The sequence below is a fragment of the Sus scrofa genome, chromosome 6 (assembly GCF_054392235.1).
Source record: "Sus scrofa isolate SSC_HxYL_T2T_F1_AM1 chromosome 6, Sscrofa_HxYL_maternal_Yorkshire_Landrace_v2.0, whole genome shotgun sequence".
In the NCBI taxonomy this organism is placed as follows: Eukaryota; Metazoa; Chordata; class Mammalia; order Artiodactyla; family Suidae; genus Sus; species Sus scrofa.
In genome coordinates, this window is record NC_139388.1 from 125,012,197 (window position 1) to 125,039,837 (window position 27,641).

At 45.5% G+C, this 27,641-nt stretch overlaps 1 protein-coding gene across 29 annotated transcripts in view; it reads left to right on the forward strand.

Moving 5' to 3' along the window:
• FHOD3 (formin homology 2 domain containing 3) overlaps positions 1-27,641 on the forward strand; it is a 548,282-nt gene that overhangs the window by 483,520 nt on the left and 37,121 nt on the right. For 27 of the 29 annotated variants that reach the window (XM_021096273.2, XM_021096274.2, XM_084964485.1 and 24 more), the window contains 4 exons: positions 7,056-7,214; positions 19,833-20,015; positions 21,916-22,035; positions 22,902-23,063. In XM_021096273.2, coding sequence (XP_020951932.2) covers positions 7,056-7,214; positions 19,833-20,015; positions 21,916-22,035; positions 22,902-23,063 — 624 coding nt within the window. Of the gene's footprint in view, positions 1-7,055; positions 8,215-8,262; positions 8,953-19,832; positions 20,230-21,548; positions 22,036-22,901; positions 23,064-27,641 lie in introns of those variants that run through there. The other 2 variants (XR_014807874.1, XR_014807875.1) reach the window with 2 other exon arrangements.

Consider the following 27,641-nt stretch of genomic DNA (forward strand, 5'->3'; position numbering starts at 1 on the left):
GGTTGATTTTAGAAGCTTGATACCCATCCAGGAAACTGACCACCAGGAGAATTGAGAGCTGCAGGAAGAGTCATAGCCCTTACCCCAAAGTCTTGGCAGTTAGCAATGACTGCTTTTTTTTTTTTTCTCCTTTTTTAGGGTCGCACCTGCAGCATATGGAAGTTCCCAGGCTAGGGGTCAAATCAGAGCTGCAGCTACCAGCCTGCACCACAGCCACAGCAATGCAGGGTCCGAGCTGCATCTGCGACCTACACCACAGCTCATGGCAATGCCGAATCCTTAACCCACTGATCAAGGCTAGGGATCAAACCTGCCTTCTCATGGATACTAGTGGGGTTCTTAACCCATTGAGCCACAGTGGGAACTCCCAGGAATCCATTGCTTAAATTGAGTACCTCCCATATGCTTCTCAGAAATGCTGTGACTCTTGAGGCCTCGGGTGCTGCCTGTTCGAAGCCTCCTCCTGGAGGGGCCTTACTTCTGCTTCCTGAAATAGATTCTCAGCCCTCTTGGAGGGCTTGGGAGAAAGGAGCTGAATTGCCTTGGTGATCTCTTTCCAGCCCCTGCACTCTAAGAGGTCTCTTCTCTCCTTGACAGTGTCCTTTTCCATAGAGGGTAACTTTCTCTCTCTTCCCCTCCCTCCCACCATTTTGGCTGTTGTATTGTCTCCCAGCTCCCTGCAGTCTTCTTGGCCAAGTCAAAACAAACAAAAGCCCTGCATTCCATCCAAGCCTGAAGCATTTCTCTAGAGACAGTATTTCTGGAAAGGCAACTATTGGCATGTTGGAGGCTCCCTGATAGTTGTAGCTCTGAAGGAGGTGCTGGGTGTCATCGCCTGGTTCTGCTCACAAGTTCAGCTCACTAGGCTTTTTGGAAGCAAACAGGAGCCTGAGAGTTCCCGTAATGGCTCAGTGGTAATGAACCTGACTAGTATCCATGAGGATGCGGGTTCAGTCCCTGGCCTTAGTGGGTTAAGTATCTGGCGTTGCCACGGGCTGTGGTGTAGGTTGCAGACACAGCTCAGATTCTGCATTGCTATGGCTGTGGTGTAGGCCAATGGCTACAGTTCCTGTTTGAACCCTAGCCTAGGAACTTTCATATGCCACAAGTGTGGCCCTTAAAAAAAAAAAAAAAGAGGAGACTGTTCTCTTCCCAGTGTGCCCCCTGCCCCTTAAAGAATATTCCTGTCCACGAATATGATGTGTCTCTGATGTGTCTCATTATTGGCCCTGTTGTTGATGTTTCAGGAGGTTTGGGGGCTGTGTTTCCTTGTTTATGTGTTGTTTTTCGGGATGTGTCTGGTCTCCTATAAAACTTAAAACAGCTTTCTGATCTCCGGCCCAAGAGCATCTCCTCCTGTCATCTTCCTAACCCTTGTTATCAAGCGTCTCTTTTACCTTGAACACTTCTGGACATACTTGGGAAAGTTGCATGTTCAGAGACATCCCCACCCTGGTTTCCCTGACCCTAACTCACTTCCACTCTTCTGCTGCCACAACTCTGTCACTCCAAAGACAGTTGCTCCCACTTTTCGCTTCCAGCCAACCCCTAGTCCAGCATCCTGTGCCTGGAGCCTAGCCCATAAGAGCCTCCATCAGCATCCTTTCCTTCCTGAGAGTTCTTGAGACCTGGCAGAGGTTTGGTGGATTTTGACCTTTTTATCAGAGAGTTGATGCAGAAACTGACACTTCCTGTTGCCCCACATCTGACCGTTGGTGTCAGTGGTGTCCTTGCCCCCCACAGGTATGCATTTTTGTTGGTCTCCATGAAATATGTCCCCACTCAGGGAGTATGCACCTAACAGGCACTCGGGAAATATCCATTTAAGGAAATGAGATTTATATGGAAGAAAGGCAAAAAAATCAATAAATATGGGAAGACACCCTGCCAACCAGCAGAGACACTTGGAAGATGGAGCTTCCTTTTCAGCCTCTTCTGCATCTGCTCAGTTTGCTGTCATGGACCGTCACTGATAACATCTTTTTTTTTTTAATTTTTTAAATTGTTACTTCTCCAATACAATTTTTTTTTTCTGCTGTACAACATGGTGACCCAGTTATACATACATGTATACATTCTTTTTTCTCACATTATCATGCTCCATCATTAGTGACTAGACATAGTTCTAGACATAGCAAGAGCTCATTGCTAATCCATCTTGAGAGTCCAGTCAGCAAAGGGGTCTCATGGGGTGTCGTGTAGTCCAACCATGATGACTCTTGGCCTTTCCCACACAAGCCTGTGTTCTTGCTTCCTGCTGTTTTTTGTTTGTTTGTTTTTGAAAAAGGAAGATGTCAGTCATGCTAGTCTGTCATGATGTTAACCTACCATATTGGGTTACTTTCTTTGTTTCTGTGTTAGAATTAGATTTTCATGATGGATTATGACTGACAGCTCTTGCCGATGGTTGAAATGGCCTCGATCGTTGTATGCGAGCTTTTTCTCTACTATCATTCTGTTCTCTTCTCATTGTAGCTGTTTAGTGCCAGTGCTATACATTAATCATATCACTTTTATAATAAGTTTTTATACCTTATTGCATAGATATTACATATATTTTTACTTATGGATTTTTTACACATACATATATTCTTTCATAGTAACTTTAGAATTTTTTTGGCAGGGGCGGGAATAGTAGCCTCTTTAATTGTCACATAATGTGGAGCATTGTAAGAATAACCTTTTTTCCTTTTGTCATGCACATTATTTTTACCAAGCAGCTTATGCATTTCCTTCCAGCCTGAGTTTCTGTTCCATTAGTTATACATACAACATAACAGCAACTTTGTCACTTTTTTGTTTGCTTTTTAAATTACAAAAAAAGCATATGTTTATTACTGAACTTCTAATATTGACTCCTCCTTGCCCAAAAGTATGACTTTTTTTTCTCGAAATACATATTGGTCTAGCTTAGTTTTAAGACAGTATTTTTTATAATTGGATTTTAGTTACTCTACTAACTATTGAAATTTGAAAGACAAATAGTGAACTACCTCTAGTTCTTCATGTCCTAATCTTATTTCCTTGTAGTAGTCACTGTTATTTTTTGTGTATCCTTCCCAATTATAGAATATCTTTTCAATTCCAAAAAATAATCTTGTTGGAATTTGATTAGAATCATTTGAAAAATACGGTATTTATATACAACATTTTTTTCCTTTTATGGCTGCATCTGTGGCATATGGGAGTTACAAGGCTAGGGGTTGAATTGGAGCTGCAGCTCCTGGCCTACGCCACAGCCACAGCAACATGGGATCTGAGCTGCATCTGTGACCTATACCACAGCTTGCGGCAACACCGGATCTAATCCGAATTCTCACGGAGGCTATGTCAGATTCTCAAACGCTGAGCCACAATGGGAACTCCAATTATTTATATATAAATTTTATGATGAGAGATAATGAGCACCCTTACAACACTGAGACTTCCTATCCATGAATATGATGTGTCTCTGATGTGTCTCATTATTGGCCCTGTTGTTGATGTTTCAGGAGGTTTGGGGGCTGTGTTTCCTTGTTTATGTGTTGTTTTTCGGGATGTGTCTGATCTCCTATAAAACTTAAAACAGCTTTCTGATCTCCGGCCCAAAAGCATCTCCTCCTGTCATCTTCCTAACCCTTGTTCTACCTTTGCCCCATCACATCTTAGCCCTTCCTTTCCAGATGCCTTTAGAGGGTCATTTAGCATTTCCTAACTTCTTTCACAAGGAACACTCTGTCTTCTCTGCTTTATCTCCCCTCTCCATCACTGACCAATTTCCTATTTTTCTCATTTCCAACAATGTCTTTCTGATCAAAGAAGTATGATAAAGAAATGGGTGTCTGAGAAAGACTCTCAGCAAGAGCAGGATGAATGGGTTGGGGCGAGATAAAGGCTGGAAACAGGAGGCCATGGTGGGCTGCTCTGGGAGGCTGGCATTGGGGTTGGTTTTAGGGTCGAGATGTGGGAATGAAGGAGGGGGCATGATAGGCTTTGTGGAACAGACAATGGTGACGGTTATAGGACCAGGTAAAGGTCTTTCTTACTGATCTGGGGCTTTGACCCCGAAAGAGGATTGAAAATGGATCAGAACTGGTGAATCCTAATCCCTAGACACAGACACATGCTTCTGGGCATGGAGAACATTGGTTTGTTCCTGCAGACACTGCCCTGGGTGGCTGTGGGAGGGAAGGAGGGAGTCGGACAACCTCGCCCGACCCATCCCTCATCTAGGGCAGAACAGTCGCCAGGGCACTCGAAGGGCCAGTAGCCTCCAGTGGAGTCTGTTTTCATTATGAAGCACAGCATTTAAAATACCTCTTGCATACAATTCAGAGATAGAACAATTCCATTTCAGATACGACTTTAACTCTTAGAGCTTCCTTTGCACAGTGGGTGGAAGTGCTCTGAAAACACGCAGAGTCACCTATGGGGACAGCTTCCCCCTTATCTCAGGATGCCCAGCCACTGGCTTCTTCCAAACTTGTAGGGGAGCATGTGGGTGTGTCCATTGGTGTATCCTGAGAATGGGGACAAGGACATGTCATGCTCAGGGCCACCACCTAGGGGGCTGTGCGGGTTGCTTGCTGCACATGGACTCTGGCTAAGGGGGAGAGCTGAAATCTGAGTGGTGCTTCTCAAGCTGTTTGCCATGGGGTGATGTCTCCCGGAGGTGGGCATCTTTTTCTCATTTGCACAAAGGCTTCAGTTAAACTGGGCCTGCTCAGGCATGTCTGCAGGCTCCTAGAATGATGGGGACTGTAGAGATGGGAGGGCCAAGGGCTAATGATTTCCAGGGAACCCCTGCCTTCCCATAAATGCCTCCTGCACTGGAGCTGGCTGTGGGTGGTTGCCACCCAGAGCCAGGTCTCAGGCTTCTTCTGTCTTCCATGCTGCCATCCTTATGTGGCTTCATTCCTTACGCTCACGAGACGTCCTACTGCTGCTCCTCCGAGCCCCACGTCCACATTCTAGGCAGAAAGAGGGAAGAAAGGCAGAAGACCTGGCCCCCTGGGTCTGTCTCTTTTTAATCAGGAAAACAAAAACCTGAACCACCAGCCTTAGCTGCAAAGGATCCAGGGAGGTGACTGATTTAACTGTGATGTTGCCATACTGAAGAAAAAAAAAAAAAAATCAAGGTCCTGTTGGGGACATGGGAAGAGGGAATAATGTCGAGCAGGTGCCTTGCAGTGCCTGGAGGAGTGCTCTGTGGGCATCACAAGTCATAACATCCCTTTGCATTGCCTACAGTCAGCATTTTGTCTGACCTTTTCTCATTCCTTCTTAGCATTCCATACACAAATGAATATTTTAATTAGATTTAAGCTAAAGTTCAGGGGCTCCTGATAAGCTTGGTGGCTGAAATATATAGAAGACAAGCTGGCTCTGCAGAGTGGGGGTCATTTATGCTGTGTGTCCCTGGGAGCCCACTGTTCCAATCTGATGGGCACACCCACAGGAATTGTTCCTCCTGGCCACCAGGCCCCCAAGCATCTGGGATGCTTTCAGTTACTTTCTTCAGGAATAAATTGTAGTTTATTCCCAAACGCATAGTTAAGGCCCTAAAATAGAATTTTAGCAATTGCATTTGGAAGGGCTCCTTAGGACATAAGGGGCCACAACCCGTTTCTCCTTGCCAGCTGCCAGCCTCCAGTGACGCAGCGGCCACCTTCTCCAGGCAGCTCAGTGGCTCCCAGGCTCAGCCCTGTTCCCTTTCTCGAAGGAGAGGCTGAGGCCTCAGTGCAGGAAACCGAGGTTGAGCGGCCGCCAGCTGCTGGGCTAGGGCCTGCCTGCAGTGGAGTCTGAACAGCTGGTTCATGGGGTCCCCCATTGTAGCCCCCAAACCTCTTGCTTTATCCCTTGTGGTTTCTGCAAACCTAGACAAAGGCCCTTCTCTTCTCCGTAACTTCTCTCCTAGCCCCAGTGGAGTCCTAGACATTCTTTAGGGTTCCACTCAAGGTGGCAGCTCCTCCATCCCTGACCCCCTGCACCACCAGGTGGGTTGACCCCCTCGCTTGGTGGGTGAGCAAACCCCATCACCATGCTCAATGGGTCTTACCCACCCTTGTTTCCCTGGGCTTATCACATGAATCACAATCGTCACTCCCCCCCTGCCCCCCGGTCACCTCAAGAGAAGCTGTGCAGGCACGGGGAGCTTTCTGAGCTGGCTCCCCTACATTTGTCGCCATTGCAACCTGCCCTGGACTTCCCAAGGGCTAAAGGGGCAAGCTGGGGGCCTTGTCACCACAGCTCTGGGCAGAAGCGAGCATGGGCTCAGCACCTCACACGCCCTTCCTGGCTTCTGGCCCTGAGCTAGCCTTGGGCTAGCCACAGGCACTGCCCTGAGGACACCAGGCCAGCAGAGGGACCACACACACCAGGGCTCTGTGAGGATCCCTGCCCCCTGCCCCCTGCCTTAGCCCTTTTGCCGGTTTATCCCTTACTCCTCTTTGCCACACGGGTCCCTTTGTTCCCCTTCCTATTCACCTACCCAGATAGCTGAGCCATGGTGGTAGGAAGGGTGGAAGCGCTCAGGTGTCGGGGGCCGAGGACATTGGTGTGGTGAGAGGAGTCCTTGAGACGCAAAGGGGCTAAGTGGCCAGTGATGCCAGGCTGCCCCTTGGCTCCCATCTCCTTGGCATGTGGACCAGCTTTCTCAATCTCTGGGCACACATCACACGCTCCCGGGCCAACCAAGGCACATTCTGACACCTCGCAGCCCACAGGAAGGGAACTCTGAGAGGTCTGAGTTTTGTTTCCAGTGCTTCAATGGAAAAAAACAGGGTTGCGTGTTTTTTTTTTTTTTTTCCTTGCAAAATATCACATTTTTCCCAATTGAAGGAAAATCAATTTTATTTTGTAATGTGTCTGACTCGTGAAGTTCCATTGCTGACTGGCTCTTGGCGGCTTCTCAGAGCTAATCCTTGATCTCCCTCTGCTGTGCTGAGCGGTAGCCAGTCCTTCCCTGAGCTGAACCGGGGCCATTGGTTTTCATCTCTAAATAAGTAGTGAGTTTGCTTTTAACAGAGGACCAAAGATGATGCATTAATCTTGGATTCTCCTTATTTTATCACAAGAAAACTGCTGCAGATGGAAAAAAGCAGGAGATCATCGTCCTGGATTCCAAGAGGAGCAATGCTATTAATATTGGTCTGACGGTACTGCCCCCTCCAAGAACGATTAAGATAGCCATTTTGAATTTTGATGAATATGCCTTAAACAAAGAAGGGATTGAGGTAAGAGGAACTCTATGGAGCAATATTTCTGTTCTGTCATATAGCGTGTATGTAAAACATTACTGCGTCTGATGTGACTTTCTCCACAGGGTGGCTTGCCATTTTTCTGTCTCATCCAGATTCTGAGTGGTGTTCATAATTCTCACATCTTTTTTTTTTTTTTAGAGCCTCACCTGTGGCATATGGAGGTTCCCAGGCTAGGGGTCTAATCAGAGTTACAGCTGCCAGCCTACGCCACAGCCTATGCCACAGCCATAGCCACAGCCATAGCCACGCCGGATCTGAGCCATGTCTGTGACCTACACCACATCTCATGGCAACACTGGATCCTTAACCCACTGAGCGAGGCCAGGGATCAAACCCGCAACCTCATGGTTCCTGGTCGGATTCATTTCTGCTGCACCACGACGAGAATGCCATATCTTTTTTTTCTTTTTTTTAATTTCTGCGGTGGAAGAAGCCCCACTTTGCCTATGAAGTTCCACGATCTTCACTCTCTGGTCTGTTTACTGACTTCCTTCTGACCACATTCCACCTACCCCAATGTGAAAGAACAATTCGACAACCTCTGTAGGGCCCTGGGATGCCTTCTCTCATAGCATTTCAAGCCAAATGTGTTTAAGGAACTGCTTCAAAAGTAGGGATTTCCGCATGTGCTCACCTCTATGTAAATGGCTTTGTTTCTCTCTTGGTGCCCGTTGGAGTATGTAGAGATGGGTTTCATTCGATCAGCTGGGGAAGCCAAGCCAACTGAGGCGAGCATTCATTGATCTGGATGGCACAAGTGAAGAGAGGCTGGGGGCCTTGGCTGTGACTGCATGGCTGGTAGGCGGCCCAGCTGGAACCACAGAACCCTTGCTCTGCCAGGCTCAAGTGCCCTTCTACCAGGCCCTGCTCTCCCTTCACTGGTACCCTCTGGTAGGAAGTTAAATCTCATGTTCTACCAACAGAGAAAGAGTGAATGGAGCCAATGGCAGAGCCCACTGATTCCTATAGGCAGGTGGATGGCTGATTCCTATAGGCAGAGCCCACTGATTCCTATAGGCAGGTGGATGGCCTGGGAGGTCCCACTGGTCAGAGTGGGGATCTGAGGACACTGCTTTTGGCACTGGGTGACATTCACACCATCCTCCTTTTGGCAAGAAGCCCTGGATTCCTTTAAAGCCTCTTCATACTTGAGGTTCTCCATGCACAGTCTTATTTGAAAGACTAGAGAATAGAGGAAGTTGATAGAGGCTGGCTGCAACGAGGGGGAACAGACCTTGGCAGGGGAGTTAAAAGAGAGGAAGGGCTGGGGCTGCTGTGCTGGACTCACCCATGGCCATGATTGTGGGAGGGGGCATTGGGGCCCCTGGGGCAAAGTGACACCTGAACCTAGCCAGGCAGCATGCCTTTGTGCTTTGGAAAGAAGAGGCCTCCAGAGGAAAAGCTGTGTTCCTAGACCTCTGCACTGGGTTGAGTATAAACATCAAAACTCATGACCAGGAGTTCCCACTGTGGCTCAGTGGGTTCTCAACCTGATTAGTATCCATGAGGATGTGGGTTCGATCCCTGGCCTCACTCAGTGGGTTAAGGATCCAGCATTGCCAAGAACTGTGGTGTAAGTTGCAGACATAGCTTGGATCCTGCGTTGCTGTGGCTGTGGTGTAGGCCGACAGCTATAGCTCTGATTCAACCCTTAGCCTGGGAACTTCCATATGCCAAGGGTGCAGCCCTAAAAAGACCAAAAAAAAAAAAAGAGGATACACAGGATGTTGTGTGGTGATGGAGGCAGATATGGGATTGATGCATTTACAAACCAAGAAACACCAAGAATTGCTCTCAAACTACAAGAGAAGACATTTCTGTTGTTTGAAACCCCCCAGTTTCGATACTTGATTATGGCAAACCCATGCTATCAGTACCAGGCCTAAGCCGCTCTGCCCTGAGAAGCATACACACCCTGTGCAGGAACAGGTACAAGGAGGGAAAAGCAGAGAAAGTGGAGCCCGAGCCCTGGAGTCATGCAGACAGCACAGCAGGTCAGCACATCAGGCAGGCATCCAGGAAGTGAGGTCCTCTGGCAGACAGGGGCAGGTGAGAGAGGCAAAGACAGAGAGGGATCTTGAGGCAGCTTGCAGACAGTGGGAAAGAAGGGGACAGGCCCAGCCTCTGTGTGAAGCCACTTCTTTCTGGGGCCACCAGGGCGGCAAGGGAATGGAGCGTTCTTGGCTTCTGTCTGTCTGGCAGGTTGGGAGCTGCCAGTGGGGACAAACCAGATGCAAAGTGTCTCTCACGTAAGACAAACAATGCGGCAGGCCCCAGCTTGTAGCCATCCTATGTAATTCCCAGTGTCTTTTTTTTTTTCTCATTTTTTAAAGTTTTATTGATGTCTACTTGATTCGTAAGGCTAAGATAATTTCTGCTGAACCACAGTGATTCAGTTACACATGTACACATCCATTCTCATTCAGATTCTTGTCTCACATAGATTATCATAGACTATTAGGTAGAGTTCTCTGTGCTATACAACAGGTCCCCATTGGTCAATCATTTCATACACATCAGTGTGCATATGCCAATCCCAAACCCTTAGTCCATCCCTGCCCGCCCCACGCCGGTCCCCTTTGGTAACCATAAGTTTTTCAAAGTCTGTGAGTCACAGTATCTATTTAAGATTGCAAAAGTTTCAAATTCATATGTAGAAGAGGCTTCAAATGCAGCTAGAGCCAGCTTGATAGAAGGAAGAAATGACAACTCCCCCTTTTAAAAATATTTCCCCTTCTTGCCATGAGAACTTGAAAGTCCACCAGGAGAGATGGATTCCTTTAGTTTTTGCCTTTGTTCTTTCCTGAAATGTCCAACTCCCTCAGTGGGGAAAGTTTCCGATACAATACACTAAGTTACTTAGATTTTAGAATGAATCAAATTACTTTTTCCTTTTCTGACTGGTTTCCAGCTGAGTGCCTTTTTGATCCAGGAAGGAACGATGATAGGAGCAATAATGATGACGGATATAGGAACAGCAACTCAGCACTGAACTTGACTTTCATAGGTTCCTGTGGGCCAGGCACCAGGTAGGGCTTTACACAGAGCTCATCAAAACCTTAGGAGGTCCGTGCTATTATGTTCCTCATCTTAAAGATGAAGAGGCTGAGTTCCAATGTTAATCTGTGCCCATGCTCATCAACCAGTAAGAGGTTGAGCTGAAATATGATTTCCGCAGCCTGAGTCTGAAGTACAAGCCTCAGACTGGGCCCAGGGTTGGCTTGTCCAGGTGAGCTCTCTGGACCTGGGCTCACTGCCAAAAAGATGGGCATGCCCTGGTGGCCTCGTGGGTCAAGGATCTGGCGTTGTCACTGCAGCAGCTCTGGTTGCTGCTGTAGTGGGGTTTCGGTGCCTGGCCAGAAACTTCCCTGTGCTGCAGGGGTGGCCAAAAAAAACAAAAAAGGAAGAATCTGGAAGGGGAGTGAGAAAACACAAGAGGCAATATAATCCACATCACAGCACTGTCTGCCTGCAGTTTTCCTCCCAGAGTAGCTGATGTATGAAATGATGGACAGTGAGAGGGCAGCTGTAGAAAACATGGCCTGACCCTTCCTTAGACTTTATTGTGTCATGAGCCCTCCACAAATTCATCCATAGTCACAAGGCATGGAGTTACACATTTTTTTATTTTTTTATTTTTATTTTTTGCTGAAGTTTTCACTGAAAGCAGGGTTTCACAGTTGTGCTACCGCTGCCATTTGGGGCTGGACTGTTCTTTATCGTGGGAGCTGCCCTGTGCATTGCAGGCTGTTTAGCAGCATCCCTGGTGTCTGCCTGTGAGATGCCAGTAGCATCACCACTGTGGTGACAACCAAAAATGCCTCTTAGACTTTGTCAGGCATACCCCTGGGGACAGAAACACCCTGATGGAGAACCCTTCCTCTGAAGCTGCCTGGGTGAATCCAGAGACTGTGTATACTTTCAGCTCTTGTCAGATATAGCCAAGAAGAGTCCAGCAGGAACCATTCCATGTGGAGAACATGGAAGCCAGGCTCTCCAGCTGCTACCTGCTGTCTCTCTGGCCACTGATCTCAGGAACCTGAGGGGCAAAAATGGTCTCCATCTGTGTGTGGAGCCTGCCCCCCAGAGCTTACTGTCTGGGCTTGTTGCTCCAGAGTTTAATCAGGATTAGGCAGAGATGGACATTGTTTTCTTACAGATCTTTACTAATATGGTTTCCAGTTTATGCCCAAATGGCCTTTGGCCAAACCATCTGCTTCTTGGACGCAGGCCCTGGAGCATGGCACCAGGGCTTAATGGGGCCATTCAGAACCTCTGTGTACCCGAAACTGATTAGGATGTATTCACTGACATCCTGCCTGGCAACCCAATGTTCTGTATCTGGTTCATCATGAAAACCTATGGGAGTAATTAACTAATGTCATTAAGGAATTAGATTTTCCTGAGAGTATTTAACTTTAGAATATGATTTGGGGGCCATCTCTAAGTAGTATTAATGGTATTTTTCCAAGTGAAAATGTTGTGGAGGTGCTACACATGCAAGTATGGTTTTCCTTTTCTCCCTTTGCTTTTCTCATTTTTAGGGAGTCTGTGTCTACTCAGAGGTTGACACAATTAAATTGCCCCAAACGACATTGAAATTGGCCCAGCTTAGCTGCCAGGCCAGGTGGCATATCCTAGAAATACAAGTTCGCTTTGGCCTCATGGACAAAACTACAGCATCTTTTCAAGCAGCTTGTGTTGCATAGCCCTGTCCTCAGGTACCCAATTCAGTCCTGGACACACACAGATGAATCTGAGCACGGGAGCCAGTCCCTGGGTCAGCACGGCCAGGAACCAGAATATCCTGGTGACTGAGTACATCGGCCATTCATGGAATCTCCATGAACCCTGGAGGTGGTGCCAGAAAGTAGGAGCCTCTTGGGGGTTCTCCAGCTCTGCCTTGGTTAATCTAGCCTGGCTTCAGGCAAGTCACTTCATCTGTAAGTTGGGTGCATAATTTCTGCCTCACGTCTCCCTGAGTAGTCCCAAGAGTTAAAGAAGATACTATCAGGAGATCATGTGTAGAAGTTAACCTTTAACTTTGAGATGTTAAAAAAAAGAGAAGGTGTTCCCATTGTGGCTTGGAAGTAATGAACCTGACTACTATCCATGAGGACATGGGTTCAACTCCTGGCCCTGCTCAGTGGGTTAGGGATCTGGTGTTGCTGTGGCTGTGTTGTAGTCCAGCAGATGTAGCTCTGATTCGACCCCTTGGCTGGGAACTTCCATGTGCTGCAGGTGCAGCCCTAAAAAATGAAAAAAAAAAATCCCTCCACCAGATTAAATGCATGAATAGAAAGCCGTTGTCTTTTTGAATTATAGTTTTATCTGGATATATGTCCAAGAGTGGGATTGCTGGATCATATGGTAGTTCTATATTTAGTTTTCTGAGGAGCCATACTGGTTTCCATAGTGGTTATACCAGTTTACATTCCCACAAACAATGAAGGAGCTTTCTCCAAACCTTCTCCAGCATTTGTTATTTGTAGACTTGTTTTTTTTTTGTTGTTGTTGTTGTTGTTTTTTGCTTTTCAGGGCTGCACCTTTGGCATATGAAGCTTCCTAGGCTAGGGGTCAAATCAAGCTGTAGCCACCAGCCTATGCCACAGACACAGCAACACAGGATCTGAGCCTCATCTGTGATCTACACCACAGCTCACGGCAACACTGGATCCTTAACCCACTGAGCCAGGCCAGGCATTGAACCCATATCCTCATGAATCCTAGTGAGTTTTGCTAACCACTGATCCACAAAGGGAACTCCCTATTATTTGTAGACTTATTAATGAGGCCATTCTGACCGATGTGATGTGGTACCTCATTGTAGTTTTGATTTGCATTTCTCTAATAATTAGTGATGTTGAACATTTTGTCATGTGCCTGTTGGCCATCTGTATGTCTTTTTTGGAGAAATGTCTATTTAGGTCTTCTGCCCACTTTTCGATTGGGTTGTTGAAACTGCAATTCAAAAAGATACATGCACCCCCTATGTTCATAGCAGCACTATTTACAATAGCCAAGACATGGAAACAACCTAAATTCCATCGATGGATGAATGGATTAGGGAGATGTGGTACATATATACAATGGAATATTACTCAGCCATAAAAGGAATAAAATAATGCCATTTTCAGGAACATGGATGCAACTAAAGATTCTCATGCTAAGTGGAGTCAGAAAAACACAATACCATATGATACCATTTATACGTGGAATCTAAAATGTGGCGTAAATTGGAGTTCCCGTCATGGCTCAGTGGAAACGAATCTGACTAGGATTCATGAGGACACAGGTTTGATCCCTGGCCTCGCTCAGTGGCTTAAGGATCCGGCATTGCTGTGATCTGTGGTATAGGTTGCAGACACAGCTCAGATCTGGCATTGCTATGGCTGTGGTGTAGGCTGGTGGCTACAGCTCTGATTCGACCCTTAGCCTGGGAACCTCCATATGCCACGGGTATGGCCCTAAAAAGAAAAAAAAAATTTTTTAAATTTTAAAAATAAATAAAATGTGGCACAAATGAACCTATCTACAAAACAGAAACAGACTCACAGACATAGAGAACAGACTTGTGGTTGCCAAGGGGTGGGGAGTGGGAGGGACTGTGGTTTTGGAGTTAGCAGATGCAAACTATTACATCTTGAATGGCTAAGCAATGAGGTCCTGCTGTACAGCACAGGGAACTTTATCCAGTCTCTTGGGCTAGAACATGATGGAAGATAATATAAGAAAGGGAAAGTATATGTGTGTCTGTGTGTGTGTGTGTGTATGTGTGTGACTGGCTCACTTTGCTGTATAGCAGAAATAGGCACAACATTGTAAATCAACTATAATTTTAAAAAAAGAAAGCCATTGTCTTGTGATACTATGCAAAATACATATAAATCAGCCTCAGCCAAAAGTGTTCCAACTCTCTGGTGTTAAAGTCTCATACAGAGTCAGGGTTCTGTTCAAAACTCACAAAATAATTACTTACGGTCTCATCCGCAGGTAAATGAGATGGCCAAACCCGAAGCATTTGGGTCCATAAAAAATAAGACTTTTCTCCATTTTTCTCTGAAGTCTTGTTTTCAGATACCAAAGCAAGTATACGTAAAGCAGTGCTGGAGAGACGTTGTCTGGGAGAAAGCCAGAAATCCACTGAGATTAGTATGTAGTGGTCTTGTTGGATGTTTTTCTCACTGTGAAACCCAATGGTCATCATATCATCATCAGTAAATCTATTGACATGGTAACAAATTAGGAGTTCCCATTGTGGTGTAGCGGAAACGAATACAACTAGGAACCATGAGGTTGCAGGTTCGATCCCTGGCCTCGCTCAGTAGGTTAAGGATCTGGCGTTGCCGTGAGCTATGGTGTAAGTCACAGACACGGCTCGGATCCCACGTTGCTGTGGCTGTGGTGTAGGCCGGAAGCTATAGCTCCATTTTGACCCCTAGCCTGGGAACCTCCATATGCCAGGGGTGTGGCCCTAAAAAGCAAAAAGTTTAAAAATTTAAAAAAGTAAAGGTCCCTCATTCCCTTATCATCTCCTCATGGAAAAAGGGGGTCATCACCTCCTAGGAGGCCACTTTGACCTCCTGTTCCCCTGCCTCATGGCTATTTTTAGTGATCGTCAGTGATGTGTTAAAAAAATAAAATAAAGTAAACTGGCAGATGGCAACTTCATAAATCTTCACCGGTGAACAAATGGTTTAAATTAGTCAGAGTGTGAAAAACAAAAGTAAGAGTGTTTGATTACTTTCCCAAAGGAAAAAAAGCAACAAAAACCATCACAGGAAAAGGCCTTCTGAAGTAGGGGGAGAAGTGTTGACAACTTTGTATTTTGGAATTCTTGTACATGCTTAAAACAATTTGTGCAGTAGTAAAATTAAAATACAAATTTTTAGTCAAGTTTTTCTTTTGCAAACTAATCGAGTTCAAGTGCTGGGTGTTTTGAACGAGTGACATCTGCTTGGATTGTTTGGGTCTTTTTTTAATGCCACCTGTGTGGACAGGTGGGATCAGTAGCGTCAGCCTGTGGGAGGGCGAGGAGCATGGTCCCTGAGGGTCTCCCCTGAGGCTCCACCCACCCACGTGATCTGTGTTTGGGGCCATGACGAAGAAAATGATGGGGCTCAACACCTGTGATCTCACTCTAAGCACAGTCCCAAACACCTTTCAAAACAGTTTGGCATCACGGGCTTCTGATAATCTACCATTGAGACAGCTCTCACTGATAACACTCTCATGAGCCCAGGACAACCACTACCCAACCTAGATACATCCTGAGCCCCAACCCTGGAAACTGTGCCTCTGTGCCAATTTATCTTGTTGTTTTTCTTTTTTTTTAATGTTTTTAATTTATCTTATTGAATTAATATAGAATAAAATTGACTTTTCAGAGGGTCAGGGTCTCTCAAGAGAGTTTTAAAACTTACACAAATTCATGCAATGACTATTGTAGTCAGGAATTAAAACAGTCCCATCTCATAAGTTCCCTGTGGCTCAGCAGGTGAAGGATCTGGCGTTGTCACTGATGTGGCTCTGGTTACTGCTATGATGCAGGCTCCATCCCAGGCCTGGGAACTTCTGTGAGCCACAGGCAAGGCAAAAACCAAACCAAACAAAAATAGTCCCTTCTCCCAAGAAAATGCTTGCCTTGTCCCTCTTTTCTTGTGCTAAGCCACTTGTAACCCCTGGTAATCACTGATCTGTCCTCATCACTGTAGTTTTGTCTTTTTGAGAATGTCACATAAATAGAACCATAGTGAGACTGGCTTCTTTCACTCAGCATGAATGATGCTTTGAGATTCATCTAAGTCACAGGATGTATCTATAGTTGGTCTCTTTTATTGCTTAATATCATTACATTGCAGGGATGGACCACTATCCGTCTATTCATCTGTTGAAGAACATTTAGTTTGGTGCATTTCCTAGCAGTTATGAATAAGGCTACTACAAATACTCAAGTACAGGTTTTTGTGTGAACACAATTTTTTCTAAAGTAAATACTTACAAATGGAATTGTGGGGTCATGTGATAACTATGCTAAATCTTATAAGCAACTTAGCTTGTCTTTTCATTCTTTTAACAATGTCTTTCACAGAAAAAAAGTGCTTAATTTGGATGAAGTTTTATCTTTCAACCTTTTTTTTTTTTTTTTGGTATCATATCTAAGAGTTCATTGACAAAGATTTTTCTCCTGTGTTTCCTTCTAAAAGTTGTATAGAGTTACCTTTTACTTTTAGATCTATGACACCTTTTAAATTAATTTATATAAAAGATGGAAGGTTTACGTTGAGGTTCACTTTTTGCATATGGATTCCAGTTGTTCCAACAGCATTTGTGGAAAACGCCATCTTCTATCCACTGACCTGTTTTTATACCTTTGTGGAAATCACTTGGCCATGTTTGTGTGCTCTGTTTCTGGATTCCCTGTTTTGTCCCGCTGATCTATGTATCTATCCAGCAGCCCATGCCACACTATCTTAATTCTGTGGCTTTATCACAGATTTTAAGGTCAAGTGGTTTGACTTCTCCAAGGGTATTTTTTTTTTCAAAATTATTTTGGTTTGACTATTTTCATTCCTCTGCCTTGCCATACAATTTTTAGAATCAGCTTATTCTTATCCACAAAAAATCATGCTGTTTTGATTGGAATTGAGTTAAATTTACACACCAGTTGTGGGACCACTAAGTCTGGACTATACTGAGTCTTTTTCAGTCTGTGAACACAGTTTATCCTCTAGTTTCTTTAGATCGTCTTTGACTGCTTTCATCAGCATTTTCTCTTTTCTACATGCAGGTCCTACACATGATTTGTTAGCTTCATATCTAAGTATTTCATAGTAAATAGTATTTTTAAAATATTTTAGTTTGTAATTGCTCATGAGTAATATACAGAAATAAAATGGATTTTTTTGTATATTGACCTTATATCATGCAACTTTGTTAAACTCACTGTTTCCTAAGTGTTTTTGGTCGACCCTTCACATTTTATATGTAGGCAGTTATGCCATCCAAAATAGGAACAGTTTTTTTCTTTCCAATCTATGTGAATTTTTAAAATTTTATATACCATGCAGTGTTAAATAGGAATGATAAGAGCGGACATCCTGTCTTGTTCCCAATCTTAGAGGAAAAGCATTCTCTCTGTCACCATTAAGTATGAAACCAGCTGTTGGCTTTTTATAAATGTCATTTATCAGATGAGGGAAATTCCTTCTGTTATTGGGTTGCAGAGAGATTTTTTTGTCATGAATGGAAATTGATTTTTATCCGAAAATTTTTTGTGTCATTTGAAATGACTGAATTTCCTTGTTCACATAGTGTGATACATTAATTGCATTGATTTTTTTTTCATTTTGACCCAGCCTTTGGATATTTTTAATATATTGATATATAAAATATAGCAACAGATTATTTATTGCAATACATTTGCATTTATTTCTATATTTTAGTGCTTGCTTTGGCGACGCATATATTTGAGTATTTTAAAATACTTTGTTAAGGAATTTTGCATCTGGTTCATTGGGATATTGGTATATAGTTTTCTTTTTTTATACTATCTTTGCCTGGTTTTTTTCCAGGTCATTCTGGTCTCATAAAAAGAATTGAGAATTGTTTTGACACATGTTAAGGCCTCATATTCTGACCCACCTTCTGTGGACTGTGGTTCCAGTGTCAGCTAAGTTTTTAAAGCCCAGCACAGGTCTCAAAGTCTTTGATGTGCAGTTGGAGATCATATTCACACATGAACAGCTCAGAGTGAAGCTCAGAAGGTCTTAAACAACTTTGTGCACTGACTTTGCAGGCTCTTCTGTTTTTATGACCTCCCCAGTTCCTTCCGGTTTTCTGGGGTCTTCCTTTTTGGTCGTCCAGTGTAAAATGGGGCTTTAATTACCTCACTGTGCCATACCCTCTCTATGGCTGTGCCCAAGCTGTGGGAATAGAGAGAGAGAAGAAAAGCATAAGCTGGGTGTCCCACCTCTTGGAGCCACACTCCATTGATTGGGAAGTTTTTCTTCGTCAGAGTTTTAGGACCTTCCAGCTGTGCTAAGAAACCCTTTCTCACATGAGTCAAAGCTGGAGGTCTCCCCAGAGTGCTCTCTGTCTGCACCTGATACCGTTTTCCAGGTGTTGGGCTACCTGAGCCCAGGTGGGGGGAATACCAGAGGAAAAATGATCAACTCATTACCAGTTCAGTTGAACTTCCAGTTCTGTTCTTCTTCCCCAATCCACCTGCCACTATTTTTTTTTTAAGTCACCAGGAGCTGCTCCATGCATGCCCTCCAGGGACTCCAGTTGCATTCAGTGGGATAGACAGGGTGGAGTGTGCTTGTTGCTCCATTTCCCCCAGAACTGGAGCTCTTTCCCATGTTTTAACCGGGTGATTCCTATTTTATAGCAGTAACCAAAGCTATTGAGATTTAATGAATTGATTGTTACCAAAAAAGTATGGCACAATATGTATTTCTTTTCTTTGATACTCTGAGTTGATAAATGAGAGAAGAATAATGACACCTTACCTTTGGTAATGTATGTGAAGTGTCATGTGATGGGAATTTTCACCTTCTTTTAAAATGTAAACACTAACGAGTTTGGACTTTTAAGAATCATAACCCTTATGATGCCTGTTGGCCTCCTCTGCCTTCCACCTTTGATTTTTCCCATAAACAAGTAAAAGCAGAAAGCAATACTCTTTCCACTAGTAGGTAAAGTATTGCTCTTTCTAAGAACCATCATCATTTTTCCTTTAATCAGTCTTCAGTTTGATGTTAAAATGTTTTAATTTCTAAATGACATTTGAAATATACTTTATTTTTAATTATTTTTTATTTTGTTGCTTTTTATGGCATAAAAAGCAAAAAAAAAAAAAAATGTGGCATATGGAAGTTCGCAGGCTTGGGGTCAAATCAGAGCTTCAGCTGCCAGCCCATGGCACAGCCACAGTCCACACCAGATCCAAGCCACACCTGTGACCTACAGCACAGCTCATGACAACACCAGATCCTTAACTCATTGAACAAGGCCAGGGATCAAACTTGCATCCTCATGGATACTTGTCAGATTCATTACCAGTGAGCCACAGTGGGAACTCCTGAAATACACTTTAAATATTTGAAACAATTACAATTATAATACAGCCCACGTACAAAAATCAGTCTGAGTTCTTTAAAAATGATCTATTTCTGTAAGCTCTTAAATTAGTCCATAGAAGCATATGTTCTTTCCAGGTTTTACTCTATTTTCTAAGGGAACAGGGGACTTTTCTCTAATCTTCTGTCATATTCATTCACCTTTCTCTCCCCTCCCATCCCTCTTTCTTGTCTAGAATGTCCTTCATTACCAAACCCAGAAAATTTGGGGCAAGTTGCTTATGAAAATGGAGATTTAAAGAGAGAGAGAATGTTAAGACAGATGAATGTGAATTTAGATGCTATGTGGGGCTTTTGTTCTCTAGTTTATTTGGAATATAACACCTCTATATGCTAAGACTCCTGACAACAGAATATCTCTACTACCTGGCTGGAAAAATACCATATGAATTTGGAAACATCGAAGGCTCCATCGCTAAGACTATACTATATCATTCTGTCTTTCCAGAAAATTCTAACTATGATTCCTACCGAAGAAGAGAAGCAGAAAATCCAGGAAGCACAGCTGGCCAACCCTGAAGTGCCACTGGGCAGCGCAGAGCAGTTCCTCCTCACACTCTCCTCCATCAGCGAGCTCTCCGCACGGCTCCACCTCTGGGCGTTCAAAATGGATTATGAAACTACAGAAAAGGTAAGCTCTTGGGAAGAGAGGCAGCCAGACCTGCATCCCCAGGGTTGGGAATGACCATTTTTCACCATTGAACATAATGAAGTATCATTCCTGAGACTGGGTTTGAAGGGTGCATTGATTGTGATGGGGTTGTGTCTACACTGAGTGATGAGCAACCTATCAGAAAAGGGTTATTCTTTTTTGCCTTTTAGGGCCACACCCGCAGCATATGGAGGTTCCCAGGCTGGGGGTCTAATCTGCTCATTGTAGGAAATTTAGACAATACAGAAAAGTACAATGTGGAAAGTGGCTTGCAATCCTTCTAACTGATGATGGTCACTTGAATGCCATGAACTGTGGCAACTGGCAAATCATTGGGTCCCTTTGAGAGAGGATCTCAGTAGAAAATCTAAGATGAACAGATTGCAAGAGGTTGAAAGGAGAATAGAAGGAAAGGGACCTTGATTGTGAAGGCATGTGGGGGAACTCATCCTGAGTAGAGGGTGGAAGAAGCAGGCATCCTCTCTGTCCAGGCTCAAGGTGAGTATTTCTGCAGGCTGAGCAGAAGGAATCAGTGGAGAGGACAAAGGAAGGATGGACGGTGAGCTGGAGGTGACCTTGATTGAAGGGAAGTGCCCAGAGCAGGTGGAGAGGCTGCGTGGTCTTTCTCTTTCTGCAAAGGAGGGAGCATGGTCCTTACTGAGGACCATACAGGTAGCAGTGAGCTTGGGGTCCCTTAGGAGAAAATATTTGAATTCATTCGAGAATCAGGCAGGGCTAGAGAAACCTAGGACCGCTCCAGCAATGGGGTTACAGAACCAGTAAGCCTGTTTAAGTGATTTTTCTCTAGCAAAGTAAGTTGACCTCATGGGGAAAACAGATAATCAAGACAGCCTTAGTTGGGGATTGGTAGGGCCTACCTAGCAGAAGCAGGGCTGGAGAGGATGAAGCTGAAGCTTCCAGCTTTGAGGTACACGCTAGGGGAGAGGCCCAATGAGGACACTGAAGTGCGGGGAGGGATACAGAAGGACAGTACAGAGGGAAGGGGAGCCTGAGGCCCTGAGGCTATGGGGTGGGCTATGTGTCTGAGTGTGTGGGAGTTATGAAGGCAGTGGGAGTGATGAGGATGGTGGCTTTCTAGGATGTAACCCTGGGTTAAGAAGGGAGCAATCACATAGTGCCTAGAGGGGAGGTTAGGAGACCTGGGTCCAGGTACATTGAGGCCACAGTCTCTGGTATCATCTGCCTGGGAGAAGGAAGACCATGGTTCAGACTCTGAAGGAACACACAAGGGAAGTCTTAGAAGTCAATCACAGTCAGAAGAGAGAATGAGGAGTTCCTGTCGTGGTGCAGTGGAAACGAAATCTGACAAGGAACCATGACATTGCGGGTTCGATCCCTGGCCTCGTGCAGTGGGTTAAGGATCCAGCGTTGCCGTGAGTTGTGGTGTAGGTTGCAGGCACAGCTCAGATCTGGTGTTGCTGTGGCTCTGGAGTAGGCCAGCAGCTGCAGCTCTGATTTGACCCATAGCCTGGGAACCTCCATATGCCATAGGTGTGGCCCTGAAAGGAGAAAAGACAAAAAAAAAAAAAAAGAGAGAGAGAGAGAATGAGTGACAGGAGTATTCTTCTTGAGTTTGGAAGATGGGCAGGGACAGGGGAAGACAGCATTTGTCACTGGGCACAAACTCCTGTGAGCCACAGGTGCCCAGTTGGCCTCCACCGAGGAGACTTGGGGGCTAGACTTTCCTCTGCTGCCTTTCTGCACTTTTCCACACCTGGGAGCTTGTGCCCATCACATGGGATTGCCTCATACTGGGAGAATTCCCAGTGGTTCTGACCTTGTGCAAAAATTTAAAAGAACAAGGTAAAGCCACAGAAGAATGCTCTTTAACATCTTCTAACTTATTTTTAATTGAAAGGAAGTGGCAGAACCACTTTTGGACCTGAAGGAGGGAATAGACCAGTTGGAGAACAACAAAACCTTGGGCTTTATCCTGTCTACTCTCTTAGCCATTGGGAACTTTCTAAATGGAACTAATGTAAGTCTTTCCCATCCCTCATCCTCCAGCTTCCCTTGTTACAAAATCCCTGTCTTTGACTTGCCAGTGGAGGTTGTACCTACGGTCCTCCAGAGCACAATTGAATGAACAATTTTTGCATTATGGGGGTGGAAATCAAGATTTTTTATTTTTTAAAATATCAGGGCCTAGTTGTTCATGTCTGCATCTTGCTATAAATAAGAAAACGTAGAAAGATAAGCACATTATTTCTTACAGAATACTTGACTACTCTCAAAATTGATTTTGGAGATTTTTTTTCTACACTGTTTTTTTTTTCCTTTTTCTTTTCTTTCCCCCCCGCCCCCGAGCTTATCACTTAAATATTTGTACTCATACACATTATAAACTTCTTTGAAAAAATTTTCCTCTTAGGAATTCCCTGGTGGCCTGGTGAGTTAAGGATCCAGTGTTGTCACTCCTATGACGCAGGTTCAGTTCCTGGCCCAGGAACTTCCACACACTGCAAATGCAACCAAAAATAAAAAATAAAAAATGCTCTATCTTTGGCCACAAAGTAGAAAAGCAGAAGGAAAGCGATTAGGGAAGTTACAGATATCCAGGTGGCAAAGACCCAGCACACCAGCACCCGGATTTTGGAGCAGAGCCCTGGACAGCCCATGGCGCATGGCTGTGGTGGGAAGGAGCTAAAGACTTATTTCACTAGCAGGGTGGCTGGTCCATGTGCGAATAGCTAAGGATGATGCACAGTGTAGCCTGAGAGGCCTCCGTCACAGAGGAACTAAATATCGTTCTACTCTGAAAGGGCATCAAGTCCCTTTTGCGTGTTTCTAACAGCCTGGGTAAGACTTGTTGTTCCTGTTGTTTATTTAATGTTCCCCAAACAGGCCAAAGCGTTTGAGCTAAGCTACCTCGAAAAGGTTCCAGAAGTCAAAGACACCGTGCACAAGCAGTCACTCCTCCACCACGTGTGCACTATGGTGGTGGAGAACTTCCCGGACAGCTCCGACCTATACTCGGAAATTGGAGCCGTCACCAGGTCAGCCAAGGTATGTGCTTGGACCAGGAGGGGTGGCCGTGCCTGTCCACCCTGGGGCTAGATCTGCGTTATGTCCTCTCTAAGGAGCACAGACTCCCTGCCCACAAATACCCAAGTGCTGCTTATACCCCCTGCTCCAGGGTTTGTGAATAAAACTCATCTCACGCCACTTCAAAAGGACTTTTAAGATTATTTTCCAGGGAGTTCCCATCGTGGCTAACCCTACTGGTATCCAGGAGCTCGCAGGTTTGATCCCTGGCCCCGCTCAGTGGGTTAAGAATCTGGTGTTACCATGAGCTGTGGTATAGGTCACAGAAGCGACTTGGATCCCACGTTGCTGTGTCTGTGGCTGTTGTGTAGGCCGGCAACTGTAGCTCCGATTGGACCCCTAGCCTGGCATGGATGTGGCCCTCAAAAGGCAAAAAAAAAAAAAAAAAAAATCATTTTTCTACTCCCGGTCCTCCATCAGATTCCTTCCTGCTGAGGTATGTGAGGCAAGCCTGCCATCCCAGGTGTCCTAACCCCTTTGTCCAGTCCTCAGTCTTGTTACTCACCGGGCTGGCCCCCTTGTTACTTCTCCAGAGCATTGAAACTTCACAGCTAGTCTTAGGTGGGCAGAAATGTCCCAGAGTTGCCATGTGGCTCCTTCTAATCCTTCTTGTAGAACCCTTCAATGAGGTGTGGTGCCAGGAAACTAAGGGCACACTTGGCCCCCTGCTCCCTGTAGATTGGCCACACCTATGATCTGACACAGAGGAAACAGGTTTATAGGGCTGTAAACAGTGTATAGCATTGACCCTCTGCTGCAAGCCCTTAAACCTAGTCCAGAGTTCAAATCTTCATGAGCTTATGGACCAGATGCCACCCCACAGCTGGTGCACTACTGGGGCCAAACAGCCCCAGGAGGATCCCAAATGCAGCAGAACTGGGAGATACAAGAGTCCTGGAAGCAGCAGGGAACTCTCGGGAAGGGGCTTCAGTGGGCACAGGAAGCAGGCCAGGATGGAGGAAACTCTAGGACCAACACCCCAGGGTTCAGTCTGGCACACACTGGGGTCTGGTCTGAGCATAGGTGAGACTGAGGTGGGCAGGGCGGGGAGGGGGCTTCACTAAGTTCCCCTTCAGGGAGCAATTCCTCTCTCTGCTGTCCCCTGCAGAACTGGCTTGTGGGGACTTGGGACCCTTCTTCACCTCTTCAGGCTGGCAGCTGCCAGGTCCACTGAACAGGGGGCCCTGAGCCAGCCTGATGGCAAACCTGCTTCAGGCAGAAAGAGGCATGGCCAGTGATCCCCCAGCACTGGGAGATGATAGACTCTTCTGTTTCGTGGGCATGGTCATGCTTTCTGAGCCCCAACTACAGAGTGGGACAAGAAAGTGCCTCGGTTAGATGTGCAGAAAAAGCACGTGCTGCCTCTCCAAAGTCCAGAAGTGCTCAAAAACGGTAATATATAGAATGAGGAACAATAAATTATACACAAAAGGAGTTTATCATAACATAAAATTTAACTGCAATAACTTATCCTTGCTTAAAGACAGGCTACACAAGCCAGAACCACAAGTAGCTTCTTCTCATTAACCCTGGAAATTACTAAGGGTGACTTTTGTCCCATAGGACTTTCAAAAGGAGTCCAAGAGGGCACCAACCACTTCCCAGCCTTTACTCCCAAAGTCTTGTTGGGCGTTGAGGGGCCCTCCTGTGTAGGCAGGAACAAAATCAGCTTTAAAGAACCCCAGCCCCAGCTGCAGGGGTTCATTCCATCCCCTGGTGTGTCATTTTGGGTATCATCACAGCAACCCCCAAGGAGCAAGTTCCTCTGGCATCTGGAGGAAACCTGTGTCCCTCAGGGGGCTGGTGGCAGTGAGGGGAGGGAGGTAAGGTCAGCTCTGCTACTCCCAGATGGTAGGGGGCCTCAGAGACTGGTGCAGTGTGCTGACCAGTCAGTTCAGCTTTCAGAGACCAATAGCGACAGCTGCTTACTGATGTGATCCCACGACTCCAGGAGTGCAAGCAGGTGACAATGCAGGCTCTCCTTCCTCACACTGTACCTGCTCGTATTAGTTAATCTACAGCTGTGTAACAAATTACCCCAAAAGCTAGCAGCTCAGGATAATATAATAGTTTCCTAGGGTTGCTATGACAAAGTGCCACAAACTCCATGGAACTTTGAAAAACAGAAATTTTGGGCATTCCCTGGTGGCCTCGTGGCTAAGAACTTGGTGTTGTCACCACCATGGCTTGGGTTACTGCCATGGCTCGAGTTCAGTTCCTGGCCTGGAAACTTCTACTTGTGGACACAGTCAGAAACAGAAATGTTGGAGTTCCCGTCGTGGCGCAGTGGTTAACGAATCCAACTAGGAACCATGAGGTTGCAGGTTTGATCCCTGGCCTTGCTCAGTGGGTTAAGGATCCGGCGTTGCTGTGAGCTGTGGTGTAGGTCGCAGACGCGGCTTGGATCCTGCGTTGCTGTGGCTCTGGCGTAGGCCAGTGGCTACAGCTCCGATTCAACCCCTAGCCCGGGAACCTCCATATGCCGTGGAAGCAGCCCAAGAAATGGCAAAAAAAGACAAAAAAAAACAAACAAACAAGCAAAAAAAAAAAAAAAAAAAAAACCCAGAAATGTTTATCCCACAGTTCTGGAGGCCAGAAGTCTGAGATCAACGTGTCAGCAGGGTTAGTACCTTTTGAGAGAGACATCTGTGCCATGTCTCTTTCCTAGCTTCTGGTGATTTGCTGAAAAATCACCCCAATCTCTGCCTTCATCTTCACATGGCATTTTACCTGTGTGTCTGTGTTTAAATTTTCCAATATTATAAGGATATCAGTCATTTTGATTTAGTGGTCCACCCACTCCAGTGTAACCTCGTCTCACTTAACTAATTACATCTGTAATGACACTATTTCTCCATCAGGTCACATTCTGAGCTACTGAGAGTTACAGCTTCAACATAGGAATTTTGGCCTATTATTATTTCAAGGGTAGTTCTGTCTCAAGTTCTCTCCTGAGGTTTCATTCAACAACATGTCAGCTGAGGCTGCAATCATCTGAAAGCTTGACTGGGGCTGGAGAAGTTTTCCCCATGGTGGTTCACTCACCCCATGGTTGTTAGGAGTCCCAGTTCTTCCCCAGGGTGGGCCTCTCCAGGGCCTTCTTGAGTGTCCTTGCGACATAGCAGATGGCCTCTCCTGAAATATGTAATCCGAGACAGAGCACACAAGAGCTCCAGGTGGAAGCTCTTCCTTTGTCATGACCTGGCTTTTACATTCTCTTCATGAGAACCAAGTCACAAAAGCCAGCTCGCATTCAAAGGGAAGGGTTTTAGGCTTGGCATTTGTAAGGGGTGAGTGTCAAAGAATTTGCAACTTACTGTTAAAGTACCATACTCTGTTTTCCCTTCCCCATCCCTTCTGCAGCCCCTGCCCTTGTCCCTGAGTTATTCCACAGCACCCCAGGCTTACCTGATATGATGTGACTGCCTCATGGCACAGCTCCACATCCTCCCATGCACAGAAAGTAGCCCATATGGAGCAGCCCTCACGAGAGGACTTCCTGACCAGAACTTCTTTCTCACAACAAAAGCCCCGGCCAGCTTTCTCCCTGGAGTAGAATTTTTTAGGGGCAGACCTAGCCTTAAGGCATGATGGCCAAGATCTTAGACTCTGGAGCCAGAGAGATTTGAGTTCAGATCCAGTTCCACCACTAACCAGCTGTGTGACTTCTCCTAAGTTCCTTAGCCTCCCTGTTGGACAGTTTCTCCCCCATGAAGTGGAGCCAGTAACAGAGTCTGAGGCCATGAAGTAACTGTGGGTGGCTCCATCAGCCCCAGCAGCCAGTCTTCCAGCCCTCCTCAAGAGATGTTACATTAAGCTCCATCCTCAAACACCTTTTGGTCCAAGGCTCCCCACCTAGTTTCCACTGGCAGTGAAGTGACTTTTTTCTACCAGGCTTTAAAGGTTCACAGTGGATTCTCTTCTTTGAAAACCATCTCTCACTTGGTGTCTCCCTGTCTCCCTGTCCGCTCTGTGCCCACTGTGATGCTGGGCAGGTATTACCTGATTAGACTGTCCCAAGCTCCTCAGTGCATTCTGAGCCAAACTGAACTTATTACATTTATTAACTTATTAACAAATATTGTGGTTGCTGCCTGAAGCAAATAAGGACAGATGGAGAGAGCTGTGATTAGACCTATTACAATTGACTGGAAAGCTCCCAGACCTCTACCTGTCAGTCTAGAAGGGTCATCTGCATGCCTTTCTAGACTTACTCCTTGAACTATTCAGTCCTTCTTTTCTAAATCTGCATTTTATTTTTCTCTCAGGTAAATGCTGGATTTTTTTTCCCTCAGCCCCATTGTCTCCTAAGAAAATGAAGCCCTCTCTGATCTGGATTCAGAATTCCTTTATTTTCTGGCAGATCATTTTTCTCAAGGTCCCACAACCCCCCTGCCACTTGCCTGAATCCCCAGCCTCTGCCTCAACTTGCCTTCTGTTTTTGTCGAACATAACACCCAAAAGATTCAGGATGTAAGGTGTCATGCCTAGCCCCCCGGGGCATCCCGGGGCATCCCCTATGCTTCATCCAGACAGATC